Source organism: Desmodus rotundus, chromosome 2 (assembly GCF_022682495.2).
Source record: "Desmodus rotundus isolate HL8 chromosome 2, HLdesRot8A.1, whole genome shotgun sequence".
NCBI lineage: Eukaryota > Metazoa > Chordata > Mammalia > Chiroptera > Phyllostomidae > Desmodus > Desmodus rotundus.
The window spans coordinates 101,216,662-101,230,919 of NC_071388.1; the positions used below are offsets into that span (position 1 = coordinate 101,216,662).

The 14,258-nt window shown below is 46.5% G+C and overlaps 1 protein-coding gene across 16 annotated transcripts in view; it reads left to right on the forward strand.

The window, feature by feature from the left end:
- Positions 1 to 14,258, forward strand: part of KALRN (kalirin RhoGEF kinase) — an 838,419-nt gene that overhangs the window by 115,841 nt on the left and 708,320 nt on the right. For 15 of the 16 annotated variants that reach the window (XM_053918443.2, XM_053918448.2, XM_053918444.2 and 12 more), the window contains exon 1: positions 3,770 to 4,236. The exons of the other annotated variant lie outside the window; for it this stretch is intronic. In XM_053918443.2, the coding sequence (XP_053774418.1) occupies positions 4,164 to 4,236 (73 nt within the window). In that variant the 5' untranslated portion in view covers positions 3,770 to 4,163. Of the gene's footprint in view, positions 1 to 3,769; positions 4,237 to 14,258 lie in introns of those variants that run through there. 16 annotated transcript variants of the gene reach the window in all.

The window sequence follows — 14,258 nt, forward strand, 5'->3', positions numbered from 1 at the left end:
GCTTTGGCTCTGTTCTTTAAAAAATTCTGTTTTTCTACTTTGGGTTTCATTTACTCTTAAGGTAGAACAGAAGATCCTTGATTTGAGACCTCTCTTTTCAAAATATTTTAGCAATCTAAATGTCTCTCTAAGTGCTGCATTAGCTATATTCCACAGATACTTATATATTTTTCAATTTTTTATTCAGTCTAAATTCTTCCCATTATTCCCTTTGAGTTCTTAGTTGACCATGGATTATTTAGAAGTATGTTATTTAGTTTTGAAATATTTGGGGTGAATTTTCCAGAAATATTTTATTGATTTATAATGTAGTTGTGTTGTGCTCAGAGAACATACTTTGCATGATTTTAAAAAAGCAACTAAGGTATCATTTGCATACCAGTGTGCATGGTGTGAATTCTTTTAAATTTATTGAGACTTGTATTATGGCTTAGCATATGGTTTATGTTAGGTTTACCTCTGTACTTGAAAAAATGTATCTGCTGCTGTGGAGTAGAGTCTTCTATAAATGTCAGTTAGATTATGATCTTTGATACCATTGTTAAAGTCTTTCATATCTTACTGATGATCTCTCTCCTTAGTCTATAAAGTATTGAGACATATTAAAATCTCTGAATATAACTATGACTTTATCTATTTCTCCTTGTAGTCCTATCAGTTTTACTTCATGTATTTTAAAATTCTTATTGAATACAAAAACTTTGAGGATGATATGTCCAATTGATAAATTGAAGTATCTCTCTTTATGCCTGGTAACATTATGTGCCCTGAAATCTTTACCTGATATTCATATAGCTAAGAACATTTAACATTTTAATAGAAATCACCAAATTTTCTCTCAAAAATAGATGTCATTGTATAAGGTTATCCCCCATTCTGGTTCACATTTCTTGAGATTTTGATATGAACTTCCTCTAAACATGTAATGTTTCTTCTCACTTTGGGAAGAGATAATACTCTCACCATGCCTCTGGTTCTCTATCTGCATAATGGTGGCAGTTAATGGTAGCTCTGCCATCATGTGTTGGAGAGTGGCGAGGGTAGGTGGGGGAGGGGGGGTGAGGTGAGGTACAGGGCAGGGTTTTGTCATGGGGTTAAATGGAGGCAAAATTTAGGAAAGACAAAAGTATTTTCATTGTCAAGAGGAGGTGGTAAGTAGGGGTCATTTGGCTGCTTTAAGGCAGTTCAAGCAAGATATCAGGGCCAGATGAATTAGATCTCGATTTCATGGCAGTTAACTTGTGATCTCAGAGTCACTATTAATAACTTTTAAGAAATAGAGTCTGCCAGTCCAGGAAGACAAACAACCCAATTAAAAAATGGGCAAAGGACTTGAACAGACTCTTCTCCAAGGAAGACATACAGAGGGCCCAGAGACATATGAAAAGATGCTCAGCATCACTAGCCATCAGAGAGATGCAAATTAAAACCACAATGAGGTACCATCTCACACCGGTCAGAGTGGCCAACATAAACAAATCCACAAACAAGTGTTGGAGAGGATGCGGAGAAAAGGGAACCCTAGTGCACTGTTGGTGGGAATGCAGACTGGTGAGGCCACTGTGGAAAACAGTATGGAATTTCCTCAGAAAACTAAAAATGGAACTGCCCTTTGACCCAGCAATTCTGCTGCTGGGATTATACCCTAAGAACCCTGAAACACCAATCCAAAAGAACCTGTGCACCCCAATGTTCATAGCAGCACAATTTACAATAGCCAAGTACTGGAAGCAACTGAAGTGCCCATCAGCAAATGAGTGGATCCAAAAACTATGGTACATTTACACAATGGAATTCCATGCAGCAGAGAGAAAGAAGGAGCTTATACCCTTTGCAACAGCATGGATGGAACTGGAGAGCATTATGTTAAGTGAAACAAGCCAGACGGTGAGGGACAAATACCATATGATCTCACCTTTAACTGGAACATAATAAATAGAAAAAAAAAATAAAAAGAAAGGAAACAAAATATAACCGGAGACATTGAAGTTAAGAACAATCTAACAATGGACAGGGGGGATGGGGAGGGGACAGTGAGGACAGGGGATTACAGGAACTACTATAAAGGACACATGGACAAAACCAAGGGGGAGGGTGGAGTTGGGGGAGGGAGGGGGGTTTGGCTGGGGTGGGGTGGAGGGATGGGGAGAAAAGGCACACAACTGTAACTGAATAACAATAAAAAATTAAAAAAAAAAAAAAAAGAAAGAAACGGAGTCTGATAGACATCCAAGACTGGAGACCGGTAACTGTACAACAAACAAACAAAAAACATTGTGACATTGAGTAAAGAAAGTGATGAGTACACGGAGCCAGAAAGGGTTCACTAAAAACTTATTAAATTCATTGTTTGCTGTTAGATTTACTTAGCCGGTAGATCTGGAAAGATCTCAGGTGCTTTGACTCAGAGAGGTTGCCAGAGACAAACAGACCCAGAAGATTCTGGCTGTTGGGTAGCATGCCATCAACTTTAGACTAGGACCTGGTTTTCCTATTAGGTGTGTTTAGCACATTAGGTCAGGCCACAGCCTTCCCATTTGCCTGGATGAGGCAGCAGCAACAGCCCCCAACACACCACATTAAGTACTCAGGTTAAAGAGCCTCTGTTTTATAGGTTCTGCAGCCACTAGAACTATAAACAGAATACTGGCTAATTATTGTTTAATTATTGCTTAAAACCAATTGGCACAATACAATCACTGCATTAATTACCCATACAGCATCTGCTTTCTTTTTTTCTCCTGTCATCCCCACTCCTTCCCAGCCTCTCTCCCCACTTTAATTGAAATTCAGCTTGCTGTAACACCTCCTTCCTCCTGGCCAACTGGATCTCTCCATTCACACGAGGAAGACGAACAAAACAGAGAAAGCCCTGGGGATTAGGGAGTTTTGACAGCTGTCCAACAGAAGCGCTGAGAAACGGGCCAAGTACTGAAGCAGGACAGAGACAAATGAGAGACAGAAGAGTGACAGAGGGAGGGATAGTCAGGGGGACGCCGCCAGAGGAATGAAGTGGACAAAGAGTCACAGAGATGGGCAGAGGTGTTTAAAGGGGGAAGAGGAAGAGACAACTAAAAACGGAAAGAACTACGGGGAGATCGTGAGGAAAATGCAAGAGGCTCTGAAGGGGAGGAGGACAGGAGAGAGTTTATTTGCAAGGAGCATGGGAATGGGGGGTGGGGAGTCCAGCCCCTAGGGACAGGTCAGTCCAGCCTGGGGATCGGTCTGAAAAGGGGAAAGACAAGCATTTTAGGATTTCCCCTCACACCTGGGAGCTGGGTGGGGTGCGAAGCACAGACACCGCGAGGGAAAAGGCTGAGCGTTCAGTGCTGGGGCGGCAGAGCCCCGAGAGAGCCCGACCATTGCCCGGCGGCCCCGCCCCCCTCCTCGGCCACCTCCTTCGTGGGGCTTTTCCTGCGGGGCTCAGGAAGCCGGCCTAGTACCGCCAAGAACAATAGCTCCGGGCTGGCTCTCTGCTGCCGGGGAGGCTGGCGCCGGGCCGCGGGGCAAGGAGGCGACCGCGCCGCCGGGGGTCCGCGGTGAGCCGCGGGCCTCGGCCGAAGCCTCAGCTGAGCTCGCCGCCGCCCGGGTCATTGTTGGCCGGGACTGTGGAGCCGGGGGAGGAGCTGGGGAGTCAGAGGCTGCGGCGGCGGGAGCCAGAGGGGGAGCTAGAGAGCGAGGTAGGGAGGGAGGCAGCGTGCGAGCGGGCGAGGGAACGAGGGAGGGAGGAGGTAGAGAGGCAGGGAGGGTGGGAGGGAGGAGGAAAAATAAAGAGGAGAGCGGAGCAGGGCTGAACAATAGAGACAGGCGGACGGGTGAGGTGGAGAGCCAGCTGCTGCTGTTGGGCAGGAGCGGGCGCCCAGGCAGCCTGGCCCCCGGCCCCGGCCAGACAGCAGGCGGCCAGCGCCCCCGGGGAAGAGGTACCATGGGGGAGCCGGCGACAGGCTCCCCCAGCCCGCCGCGCGTCTACGCTTGAGGGAGGCTTGGCGTTCTCTGCCTCAGCCTGCCGCCCCAGCCTCCAGCCCTCGAAGCCCGGAGTCCGCCGGGTCTGCGGCCGCAGCCGCAACCGCTGCGCCCCGCGCCCTCTGCCCACCCGGCGCCGAGCAGTCCTCGGCCCCAGGCTTCGCCGGCCCGGGGCTGCTCGCGGACGCCCTCCCCCAGTCATGAACCCCCCGGAGGGGGCAGCGGAGGAAGGAGGAGCGGCCGATTCGGACGTGGACGCCTTTTTCCGGACAGGTAGACTGGGCAGGGTGCGGGCAGCCGGGGACAGGGCCGCTGCCTCGGGACGCGGCGTCTCGGACAAGTTTCGGGAAGCGGGACTGTTGCTGGGGTGTGCGTGTTGGGGGGCCCTCCCCCTCGCCGTCCGGCTGGAGTTGCAGAGATTCTAGTTGTTATGGCAATGCTGGTCGCGTTTCGGGGGTGGGTGGGGGCTGGGAGCTCGGCGCCCCTCGGTGTTCACCTCACTTGCGGGAGTCTGTGGTGGGAGGCGGTTCCCTCGGCCGCCTTCTCCCGGAGCGCGGGGATGGGCGATGTTGGATCACTTTGCAGCGCGCCGCTCCAGCTACCGGCGTCCCCGGCCCCTCCCTCGATACCCTCCTTCCAGCGCCTGTCAGCCGGGCTCTGGCCGCGCTGGGCTGGCACCCCTTCTCGGCCCAGGGGCCCGGGGCCCTGATGTGCAAAGAGAAAGGCCGTGGGGACTCGGGGTCACGCAGGCTGCAACCTGACAGTCAGGAGCGGGGCGGACCCAGGACGGTCAAGCAGGGTGTGTGTGGGGAGCCTGCGTCTTGGACTTGAGAGGCAGACCGTGCTGGGAGGGCGGGGGGCGCCTCAGGCGTCCTCCTTGTCCTCCTCTTCTCCAGTTCTGGGAACGGATGAGATTTTCATGAGAATCACTTATTCCTGGAAGTGTGAGTTAGCGTCCCCCTCATACACACCCACTGAGTCTTTGCTTGCCTGTGGTTTGTAAAGCCCCCAGATCTGTCTTTCCAGCTGTTTGCAGCCCCGCCACCTCCCATCCCCCAGCTCTATAGCTTCTCCTGCTCCCTGACTACTGAGCCCCTTCCCCAGAACGGACACCCACCACCTTCATGTCCCACCACCTGTGGCCCTGTTTCTCTGATGGTCAGGGATTCCCCATTTCCCTTTTAACCTGTGGCTTCCACCAACTCGGTAGATAGAGCTCCGCATCTCCCATGTCTGGAACCATTTTGTCTGGAATCTTTGTCCCAAGGAGTCCACTAAGTTGTGATACCCTGCGCTTCTGCCCTCTCTTTTGCTAAGTTATATTAGAAAGCACGGACTGGTGGGGCCAGATCAGGTTAGCTCTGAAGGCTCTCTGCACATCCATCCATCTGTTTCCTAAACTCATTGCCTTGACCTGGAGGTCATCTCTAGGGAAGGGGGTGGAGTGCTTTGTTGGGGAGACTTGTGGCTTTAGAAGTCAAGACTTGATTGGCCCATATGTTCATTTTCTAGTGGGTCTGGAAAGGAAAACGCTTAGTACAGGCTGATGCCAAGACCTGGAGAAAGCAGAAGGAGCCCCTGTTACCCTATCCAGCTCCTCAGCCTTGCCTTCCTTCCTCATTCCTTTTACCCAGAGGTCACATTCATATTCTCTTTCTCTCTCTCTCTCTCTCTCTCTCTCTCTCTCTCTCTCTCTCTCTCTCTCTCTCTCTCTCTCTCTCTCTCTCTCACACACACACACACACACACACACACACACACACACACACACACACACACACACACACACACACACAGCCTAGGACCCAAGGCATGGATTCTCATCTCAAGTGCATGTGGGGAGCCAGCATCTCAGACTTGACCTGAGTTTATAGCCTGCCATCTAGGGTCTAATTTCTGGGAGCTAAGTGATACCTTGAAACATTCAGGAGGGGGTCTTCCTGACCTCTCTTGCCTTCCATGTGGGGCAAAAGTGTGCCTTTTCTTAGCTCTGGGGAAAACTCTTGAAGTGGAGACTTCCCACTTTTTCTTTCTAGACTCTTTCTTTCCCTCCCTTCCTTCCTTCCTTCCTTCCTTCCTTCCTTCCTTCCTTCCTTCGCATCCACTCCTTCCTCTTTCCTATCATCCAGACACTAGTTCCTGTCCATTCTCTGTCCCAGACCCTTGGAGGAGAGCTCAGTTTCTGGATGCTTGCTAATTTTCTGCAAATGAATTCACACAGCATTAATGGTGTTAATGGCCTATAATGGTCCAGTATGTTACTTTTCCTAGGGCCTTTCAAAACCCAACTTAGGGTTTATATTGCCTAGCCCTGGCTCAAATCACAGAGTAAATAGCAGACTCCTGTGGGACTCTTGTTAGGGCTATTCTTCCTTGGGCAGGCTTGTTGAAGGGAGGCTAGGTCTGATGTGCATTTAGAATCAGAGAAATTTGAAACCCTCAATGTATATGGCTGGAAATGGCTTATGACCTGTAACACATTCCAAAAGGGAGTACAGGCTGCCTTTGGTCCTGTGTGGTCCTCTGTGCTCTCCTTCCTGATTTTACCTCCTTCCATTCTCTAGCCTGGGCTCTTGCTGAGGATATTTATTATGGCCTTCTTAAGGCCATATTTATTAACTTTCTGGAAAAGGCCATGTTTCTTAAGTTTCTTCCTTCTGATTCTTCTGTCTATGGAACATAGCCCTACACCTGGCAGTCTGGACATTATGAATTTATTCAACTGAACAATTGAGAAACCTTCAAACAAATTCTCAAAGTTTCTAGTACCAGGGTTACCCCTTTTTGGTGGAAAATTTTGCATGCACAAAGACCAGACTGGCAATTGCTTTGTCAAAACCATGGCATACTATGCCTCTAATTAGGCATGTTTGGAATAATTCTGTCCTTACTTGTCATCTTTGATTATTTTGGTATTTCATTTCTCTTGACCAACTGATTAAGCTAGGTTTCTTAAATCTTCCCTACATGCATGTGGACACACACAGACAACTCCCCCCCCCCCCCACGAGCCCACTATTCTTATAGATCCTTGGACTCCATATCATCTTCCTGGTAATTCTCTATTCCAAGCTTGGGAAAGTATGTCTTAGTAATTTTATTGATGATGGTTATGAGGCAGAGAAGGGGAAATATGGGGACTCAGAACTGGGAATAGGAACCACTTGGAATAGAAAACCAACAAGGACTTTTCAACTTCTACCAGAAGCCTTCTTCTATCTAGGATGCTGTGGAATACAAATGAAATATTCAGAGTGGTCTCTTCCCTTGAAGAACTTTTGAAAGAAGATTGACAATTACTTCTCAGAGATTGATTAATTGCTGAACATTTTGGTGCTATAAAATAAAAAGTTTACAGAACTATGGAGGAGTGGAACTGAGGGTCGCCCTTGAGAGGGGGGATGTGAATGGGGAGTGGGAAGAGCAGCATGAGCAAAGGCACAGGGAGGTGGGGGCACTAACATTGAGGATTTCAGAATGAACGAATGGAAGGTGTAGTTTGGGGAGGAATAGGATACAGGATTGGGTAAGTAGGGCAAGGCCAGATAGGGAGAGCCTTGGAAGCCCAAGAGAAGAGTTTGGATTTGATTCAGAGTCAGTGGGGAGTCATTTTAGGTTTTTGAGCGTGGATGTGTCCTGAAGAAAGTGGTGTTTGGAAAGGTTAATCTGGAGGTATATGACTGATGAAGTAGAGAAGAGAGTGAAAAAATCCAGGGAGATGCAAAAGTGATCCAGACCTGAGAGGGAAGGGACTTGGTCTGGGTCGGTGGCAGAAAGGATGGGGAGTCAGGAACAACACTGGGAGACATTTTCAAAGGCAGAAATGTGGGGATTTGTTGACAAACTAGCTAGAAGGGGAAAAGAAAATTAAGCCCATGAGGAAACAGAAGTAGCTTGGTTGATAGTAGAGAGGCCTGACTATCCCTACTGATGTAATCTGGCTGAAGACAAGAGTCCTTTTTGCAGGTAGCCATGTTAGTTCCAGATGTGGATAATTGGAGGTGATTGAGGGATATCCAGGTGGAGCTGTTTTGTGGGAAATGTGGGACTCAAGATAGGAGCATAGGCAGGAGGTTAGGGTTGGCAATGTAGACTTAGAAGTCTTTTGCACCAAGACTGGGTGCAGCCTAAGCTTTGTGATGATTTGGCTCGCAGAGTGGGTGGAGGAAAGTGAGGAAGGGCTGTAGTTAGACATTGGGGGAGAAATCCTTATTTAGGAAGTGGCAACAAAGGGAATTTGATCCTGGGGACTCCAGGGAGTCAGTGTGGGTTTTGATGTGATGACAGGCTGTAGACAGGTTGAGCAGGAGAGCACTGGGTGTCTGTCACTGGATGTGATAAAAAGAAGGCCACTGGGAGCTCTGGGGAGCACAATATTAGAACAGGGATTCAGAATAGGGATTTGGGGTGGTGGGTAGGAAGCAGTTACTTGCAGAGTTTATCAGTGAAAGGAAAAAGGGGTTGTGTGCTGGCCATAAGCAATTTTCATTTTGTTTTGTTTTGTTAGAGTCAGAGCAGGTTTGTAGGTGGGAGGGAGAAAATCCATGGACAGGAAAAACTGAAGATGGGAGCTTGATTGTTGAGTTAGATACCTGAAAAGGTGAGGTAAGAATAGGTTTTCTAACAAATATAAGAGCTTAGCTTTGGTGACAGAGGAGAAAACTCTTTCTTTACTATTCAGGGAAAAAGCCTAAGAAGATAAATCAAAATAGAATGATGTGGAAATATCTTCTACCTCTGTCTTTGAGTTGAGCTTTGTCCTGTGATTCCAGACATTTTCAGCTGGAGTGTTTGCTGTTACTTGGACTTTGGCTAGACTCAGACTCAACTCTGTATGTCTTTCCAACTCCCCAAAGTCGCTCTCCTACTCTTGCCTTCCTTAATTCTGCAAGTGGCACCGTCCATCTCTCAGTCATGATATTTAAAACCTTGGTATTGTCTGTGAGGGATCTCTCCTCTAACAAACCCTATTAAATTATTTTTTATAGTTAGCCTTTGCTGTTCATGCTGCTCGTGGACTCCTTTTAGTGGCCTTCATTCTTGTCCTTGGAATCTGCTCTCTCACCCCCACTCCAAATTGTTGTTACCTGGAGGCAGATTGCATTTCCCAAAGTAGATTGCACTACTTTCATCATATCACTACCTGGTCTGGTCTATGGACCTAAAATGACTCACTAGTGCCTTCAGGGCCAAGTCCTTACTTGGCATCTCAGCTCCAGCCTGGCTGTTCTTCACACTACCCAAGGACACCTTGACTCATGTTCTCCTTGAATGATCTACCTGGCACCCCCACTCTCTAAAGCTAACTCATTTTTGGAGACTTGAGCCCCACCTTCTTCTGGGAGCTTTTTCAATTCAGAAGACCAACTCTCCCAAGTCCCTCGAACACTCACTTGTCTATACTCATTTTCTCATTTCATCAGTGGTATTATATATATTTTTTACCCTTTCATACATCTCTAGGGTTGATCTCTACCATTGAAATTAATTTTTCTTTGGAGGTAAGGAGAAAGATCTTTTAAAAAGCTTATGATTTATTAATAAAAAAATCACCTCCCCCAATATAGATAAAGCAAACACAGTAATACACAAGCAATTATTGAATCTAGGTGGTGGTGTGTTGGTATTCACTGCATGGTTCTTTAGACTTTTCTCTCAGATGATAGCCCCATCCTGTCTAGACAGAAGAGCTGGACGTCATAATGTTTAGATCATAGAGAAGGGAGGTTTGGGAGTAACAACCTATGATGGTATGCAATTCTTTGACTAGATATCACCACCGTGGCTGTGCATTGTCAGGCATCTAAAGGAGAGAGGGGTCTGTCATGTCCTGAGCTCTCTTTTGCAGCAATGGAAAACATCTCTTTTTGACATTGTGCTTGGTGCTCATAATGTAAACAAACGTGATACGTAATTCAATGTTTATTATTCCTTCTTGGTTCTACTCTGCTTCTATTCATGATGAATTGGGCTTTTGGTCACATCATTTCCCAGAAACTTCTGGGGAGTAGCAAGAGGACTCTGCTGTTCTGGAGAGGGGATCTTGTTAATATTTCTAATATTGAATTTATATAGACTATTTCTATATTAATGTATTTTAGAACATATCAGTGATATCCAGAAGCTCTCCATAAGATTTGGGAGGCTTTGCTTCCTCCTTGTGCTACCAATCATCAATAACTATTACTGGCTCCTTCTGTCTAATTGTATTTGGTAATCTTTTGTGGGATGAAAGAGGTAAGCATAAACTGAAGTTATTAGAATAAACTAAAGCTACAGAAAGAAATTGTTAGAAGTAAGAAAAATCTACTGACTGTAAATATCAATAAAACACTAGCACAGATGAACTAGAGGTTCTTTTATGATGTTAGAGAATGAACATTTTTAGTTTTCAAAGTTCTTTCTGGTTCTGGAACTTGGCAGTTTACTTTTTGGGAGTCACTATGGTATAGTCCAGTGGTTCTCAACTGGGGGTAATTTTATCTCCCAGGGAACCATTGTCAATGTCTGGAGACATTTTTTTTGAATGTCATAATTCCGGGGGCTGCGGGGGCGGGTGGAGTGTGCTACTGGCATCAAGTGGTTGGAGGTCTAGGGTACTGCTAATCATCTTATAAGGCACAGGACAATGAGGAGTTATCCATCCCTGTAGTGTTAATAGTGCTGAGGTTGAGAAACCCTGCTGTAGCCAGAGATCATGGGGTTTTGTTGTATAAGATAGACTTGGCACTAACCAGGGGTAGAATCCCGGGTAAATTATTTAATCTCCTTCATCTTCATCTTCTGCAAAACGGGACTAATAATACTTGTTTTATAGGTTGGAAAGATTAAGTAGGAAAACAATGTGTAAAAAACGTGTAGTGGCTTCTGATACACAGTACGAGCACAAGAAATTCTAGCTGTCCTTGTTGTTCCTGTTGTTTTAATAAAGGGATAAATGTGGTGGCACAGAGGCTGGGGGTGGGGGGTCTCTGGATAGGTTCTATGTAGGGCTTTTGACATGGGATGGAAGAGAGTGCCAGTGAGGCAGCCTGATGGAGTGCAAGGAGCCTGTCTGTGGAATCAGAAGGCTAAAGTTTGGGCCTCAATTCTTTCATTCAGTCATTTAACAATTTGTTCGACAAATATTTATCAAGTGCCTACTGAGTCAATGTACTGTGCTATGGGAGTGTGTAAAATCATTATAAGAAAAAATATAGCATGGGAAGGGAAATTGATATAAAGGTACCTCCTCAGGGAGCACTTGCATTTAAGGGGTAGGAAAAGGAGAAAGAAGCCTTTGAAGGAGGCTTAGAAGATCAGGCAGGAGAGCAGGAGGTGGACACTCCCCTTTGTTCTCTACTTATCTGAATGTCTTGGGCAAGTGACTTTAACATCTGTATAAGATGAGGATAATACCCCACTCCTGCACCAACAGGGCTATTGAGAGACTCAAATAAGATACTGTATGTGAAAGGTCTTTATAAGTTGTACAGTTCCATCCAAATATATGTAGATAGTTCCTTCCAAGTTGAACATTCTATTACTCTAAGTATCTCTTCTGACAAGTATTATCTTATTTAATCTGACTTCCATGGGACCTTTCCAGCCCAGGAAGAGAGCAGTCCTTCTCAACTTTGTTTTTGGGACACTCCTATTCTCTTCTCCACAAAAATATAAAATGTTAGCCCCCAGGCCCTGGCACCATGGCCCCATGCCATCTGGAGGCACCTAGCAAGAATGGACTTCTTTCTTCTGCCAAGCCTCAGGTGAGTGCAGTGAAATCAGTCCCTTCCTGATCCTTCTCTGTCTGCATGGAGTTCAGACTCCTCTTGCCACTTCTTTGTGTGTGAATGATTGGCAACAAAAAAACCAGGAAATGATTGACAGCCACAGGGCTGTTGGATCAATAGAGCTGCTTAAAATTGTGTCTGCTCAGGAGTGAGGGAATGGAAAGAATCAGCTAGTAGGACAGAGGAATTAATTCAGAGAAATAAAGAACAAACTTGGAGAACTAGCTTTGTCTCCTCCCCTTCTGTTCCATGGCATTATTAGAAGGGAGCTGGCCATTAGCTAGAAAACTTGGACATGAGGGATGAATGGTAGGAGTGAAAAATGGTAAATGAGCTGTGTTCTCAAGGAAGTGGTTACTCCTCGAGCTGCGACTTGAAGGATGAGTAGGATTTGGATGGGGAAGACAGAAAGTATTGTGTTTCCCGGTTCGACCAGCATTAGGGAGGTGGGAGCTTCCATGGCATATTTGGGGCAGTAAGAGGTCCAGTTTATGTGACCCAGAGATGGATGCAGGTGGAAGATTAAAGGGAGAAAAAAAGTTCAGAAGAGTGTGGGGACTAGGTTGACTGATTGCTTCATTTATCAAACATGCGCTCCTAGATCATTAAGGGCTTTGAGGCACAGGCCAAGGAGTTTGGTCTTTTCTGCATCTTGCTTTTGAGACACTAAAAGTTTCTGAATGGGGCAGTGGCGTGATCAGGAAGATAAATCTGGCAGCCCTATTGATTAGAATGGGGGAGGTACTGCTGGCCAGTGCTGGATTGGGATACCAGTGTGACAGGTAAGGAGGGTCTGAACTTGATATGCGACAGTGGAAATGGAGAGGAGGAGGTGGGTATGAGGGACCTCGTGGAGGTAGAGTTTATAGGACTTGGCAACTTGGATGTAGAAATGTCAAGGAAAAGGCAGGAATTAAAGATGACTCCAAAACTTAGAGCCTGGTAACTGGGAGGATGTAGATATCCTAAATGACAGAAAGGAGTTAGGAAGAGGACAAGCAGCTGTGGGGAGGCAGGAGGAGAGGGAGTATTTGGGGACTTACTTTGGGACATGTTGCATTTCAGGTGTCAGTGAAATAGCTAAGGGAAGTGTCGATTCCGTAGGCTGATAACAGAGTCTGGAGCTTTGGAAGGATGCCAGAGCCGGAAAAGTAGATTTGGGAGATATCCATAAGAAGTTGTGGCTGGAGTTATCAGAATAGATGAGATAATAAATGAAAAGCATATATAGGCTTAAGGGCAGAGGGCCAAGGACAGATACGTAGACTCAAGTAAATGGCTGGAGGAGAACCAGAAGAGAGCAGTGCTCAGAGAAAAATAGGTCATCAATAGGCCTAAAACTGCAGAGAGCTTAAGGGAAATGGGGACTGAATAGACCTCCTTGGTTCTGGAAATTGGGAGATCATTGGTAACCTTTGAAATTATGTATGGGAGTTAGAATCCAAATTGCAAGGGGAATGGGGAGTGAGTGGATAGGGAGGAAGTGGTGGGAGTGCATATAGATGACTCTGGAAAGGTTTGGCTGTGAAGGGAAGGTTAAAAATAGTAAGGTAGCTAGAGATGGTAGCAGAGTTGAGGGAAGGCTTTTTTTAGGTGGGAAAGATATGTGAATACCTGGGGGTGGGGAGGAGGAAGAAGGCAGACATGAAGAGAAGAATGAATATTTAGGAAAGAGAGGAGGAATAGATGGAGGGAAGTCCTGGATGAGCCTGGAGGGATGAATTTCAGTGTCAGCTGCAGGGTGAGCTTTGGGCTAGAGGAGGAGACTGGGGGAAGGCAGACCTGCACAAAGTAGCTGGAGGCGAGGACCTCAGCTGAGGGCACAATGTGCCTGATCAACAGTCCCATTAGAGAGAGCATCAATCAGCTGGCTTGGAGATTCAGGGGCTAGTGGTGCCATGCTTGAAGAGAGTGGTGTAAGCTGAGGGCATCTATGAAATCAGTGAGCTGGGTTGGTGTGTGGCCCTAGATGGTCCTTGGAGAGGAAAAATGGAAAGAAGTCTAGGAGATCCCAAATTAGCAATCCTTTTAGAAATGCTGGTGGTTTCCTTTTGCAGTTTGAGGTGGGATCTTCTCCAGGCTATATAGTGGGGTATGCAGAATCACCTCTAACAGTGTGAATCCAGAAGGCAAGTTAGTGGGTTGGAGGGGAGTGGGGAGAGGAGAGAGGTAGGGGGATCAGGCAAGAAGGTATTGGGGGCAATCTCCTGGGGAGGGGTGAGTGCCTGGCTATCAGGTATAGTATCACCCAGGGATGGGACCTACTCTTGAACTTCTAGAGTTTTCTCAATGCCTCTAGAAGACCTGGAAGAAAGAGGAAGTGTAGTGATCGAGGAAGAGCCTTTCCCCATGCTTCTTCATGAAGAAAAACCCCTCACACAAGACAGGAATGTAACCAGGTGAGCACTCCCATTCCATTAGCCTGAAAACACTCCCTCTGACTGGACTCTTAACTCTCCTTTTAGGGGAAAACTGAAGGACTGACATTAAGGGAAAAGTCCATTTTAATAAGGGTTTGTCAAG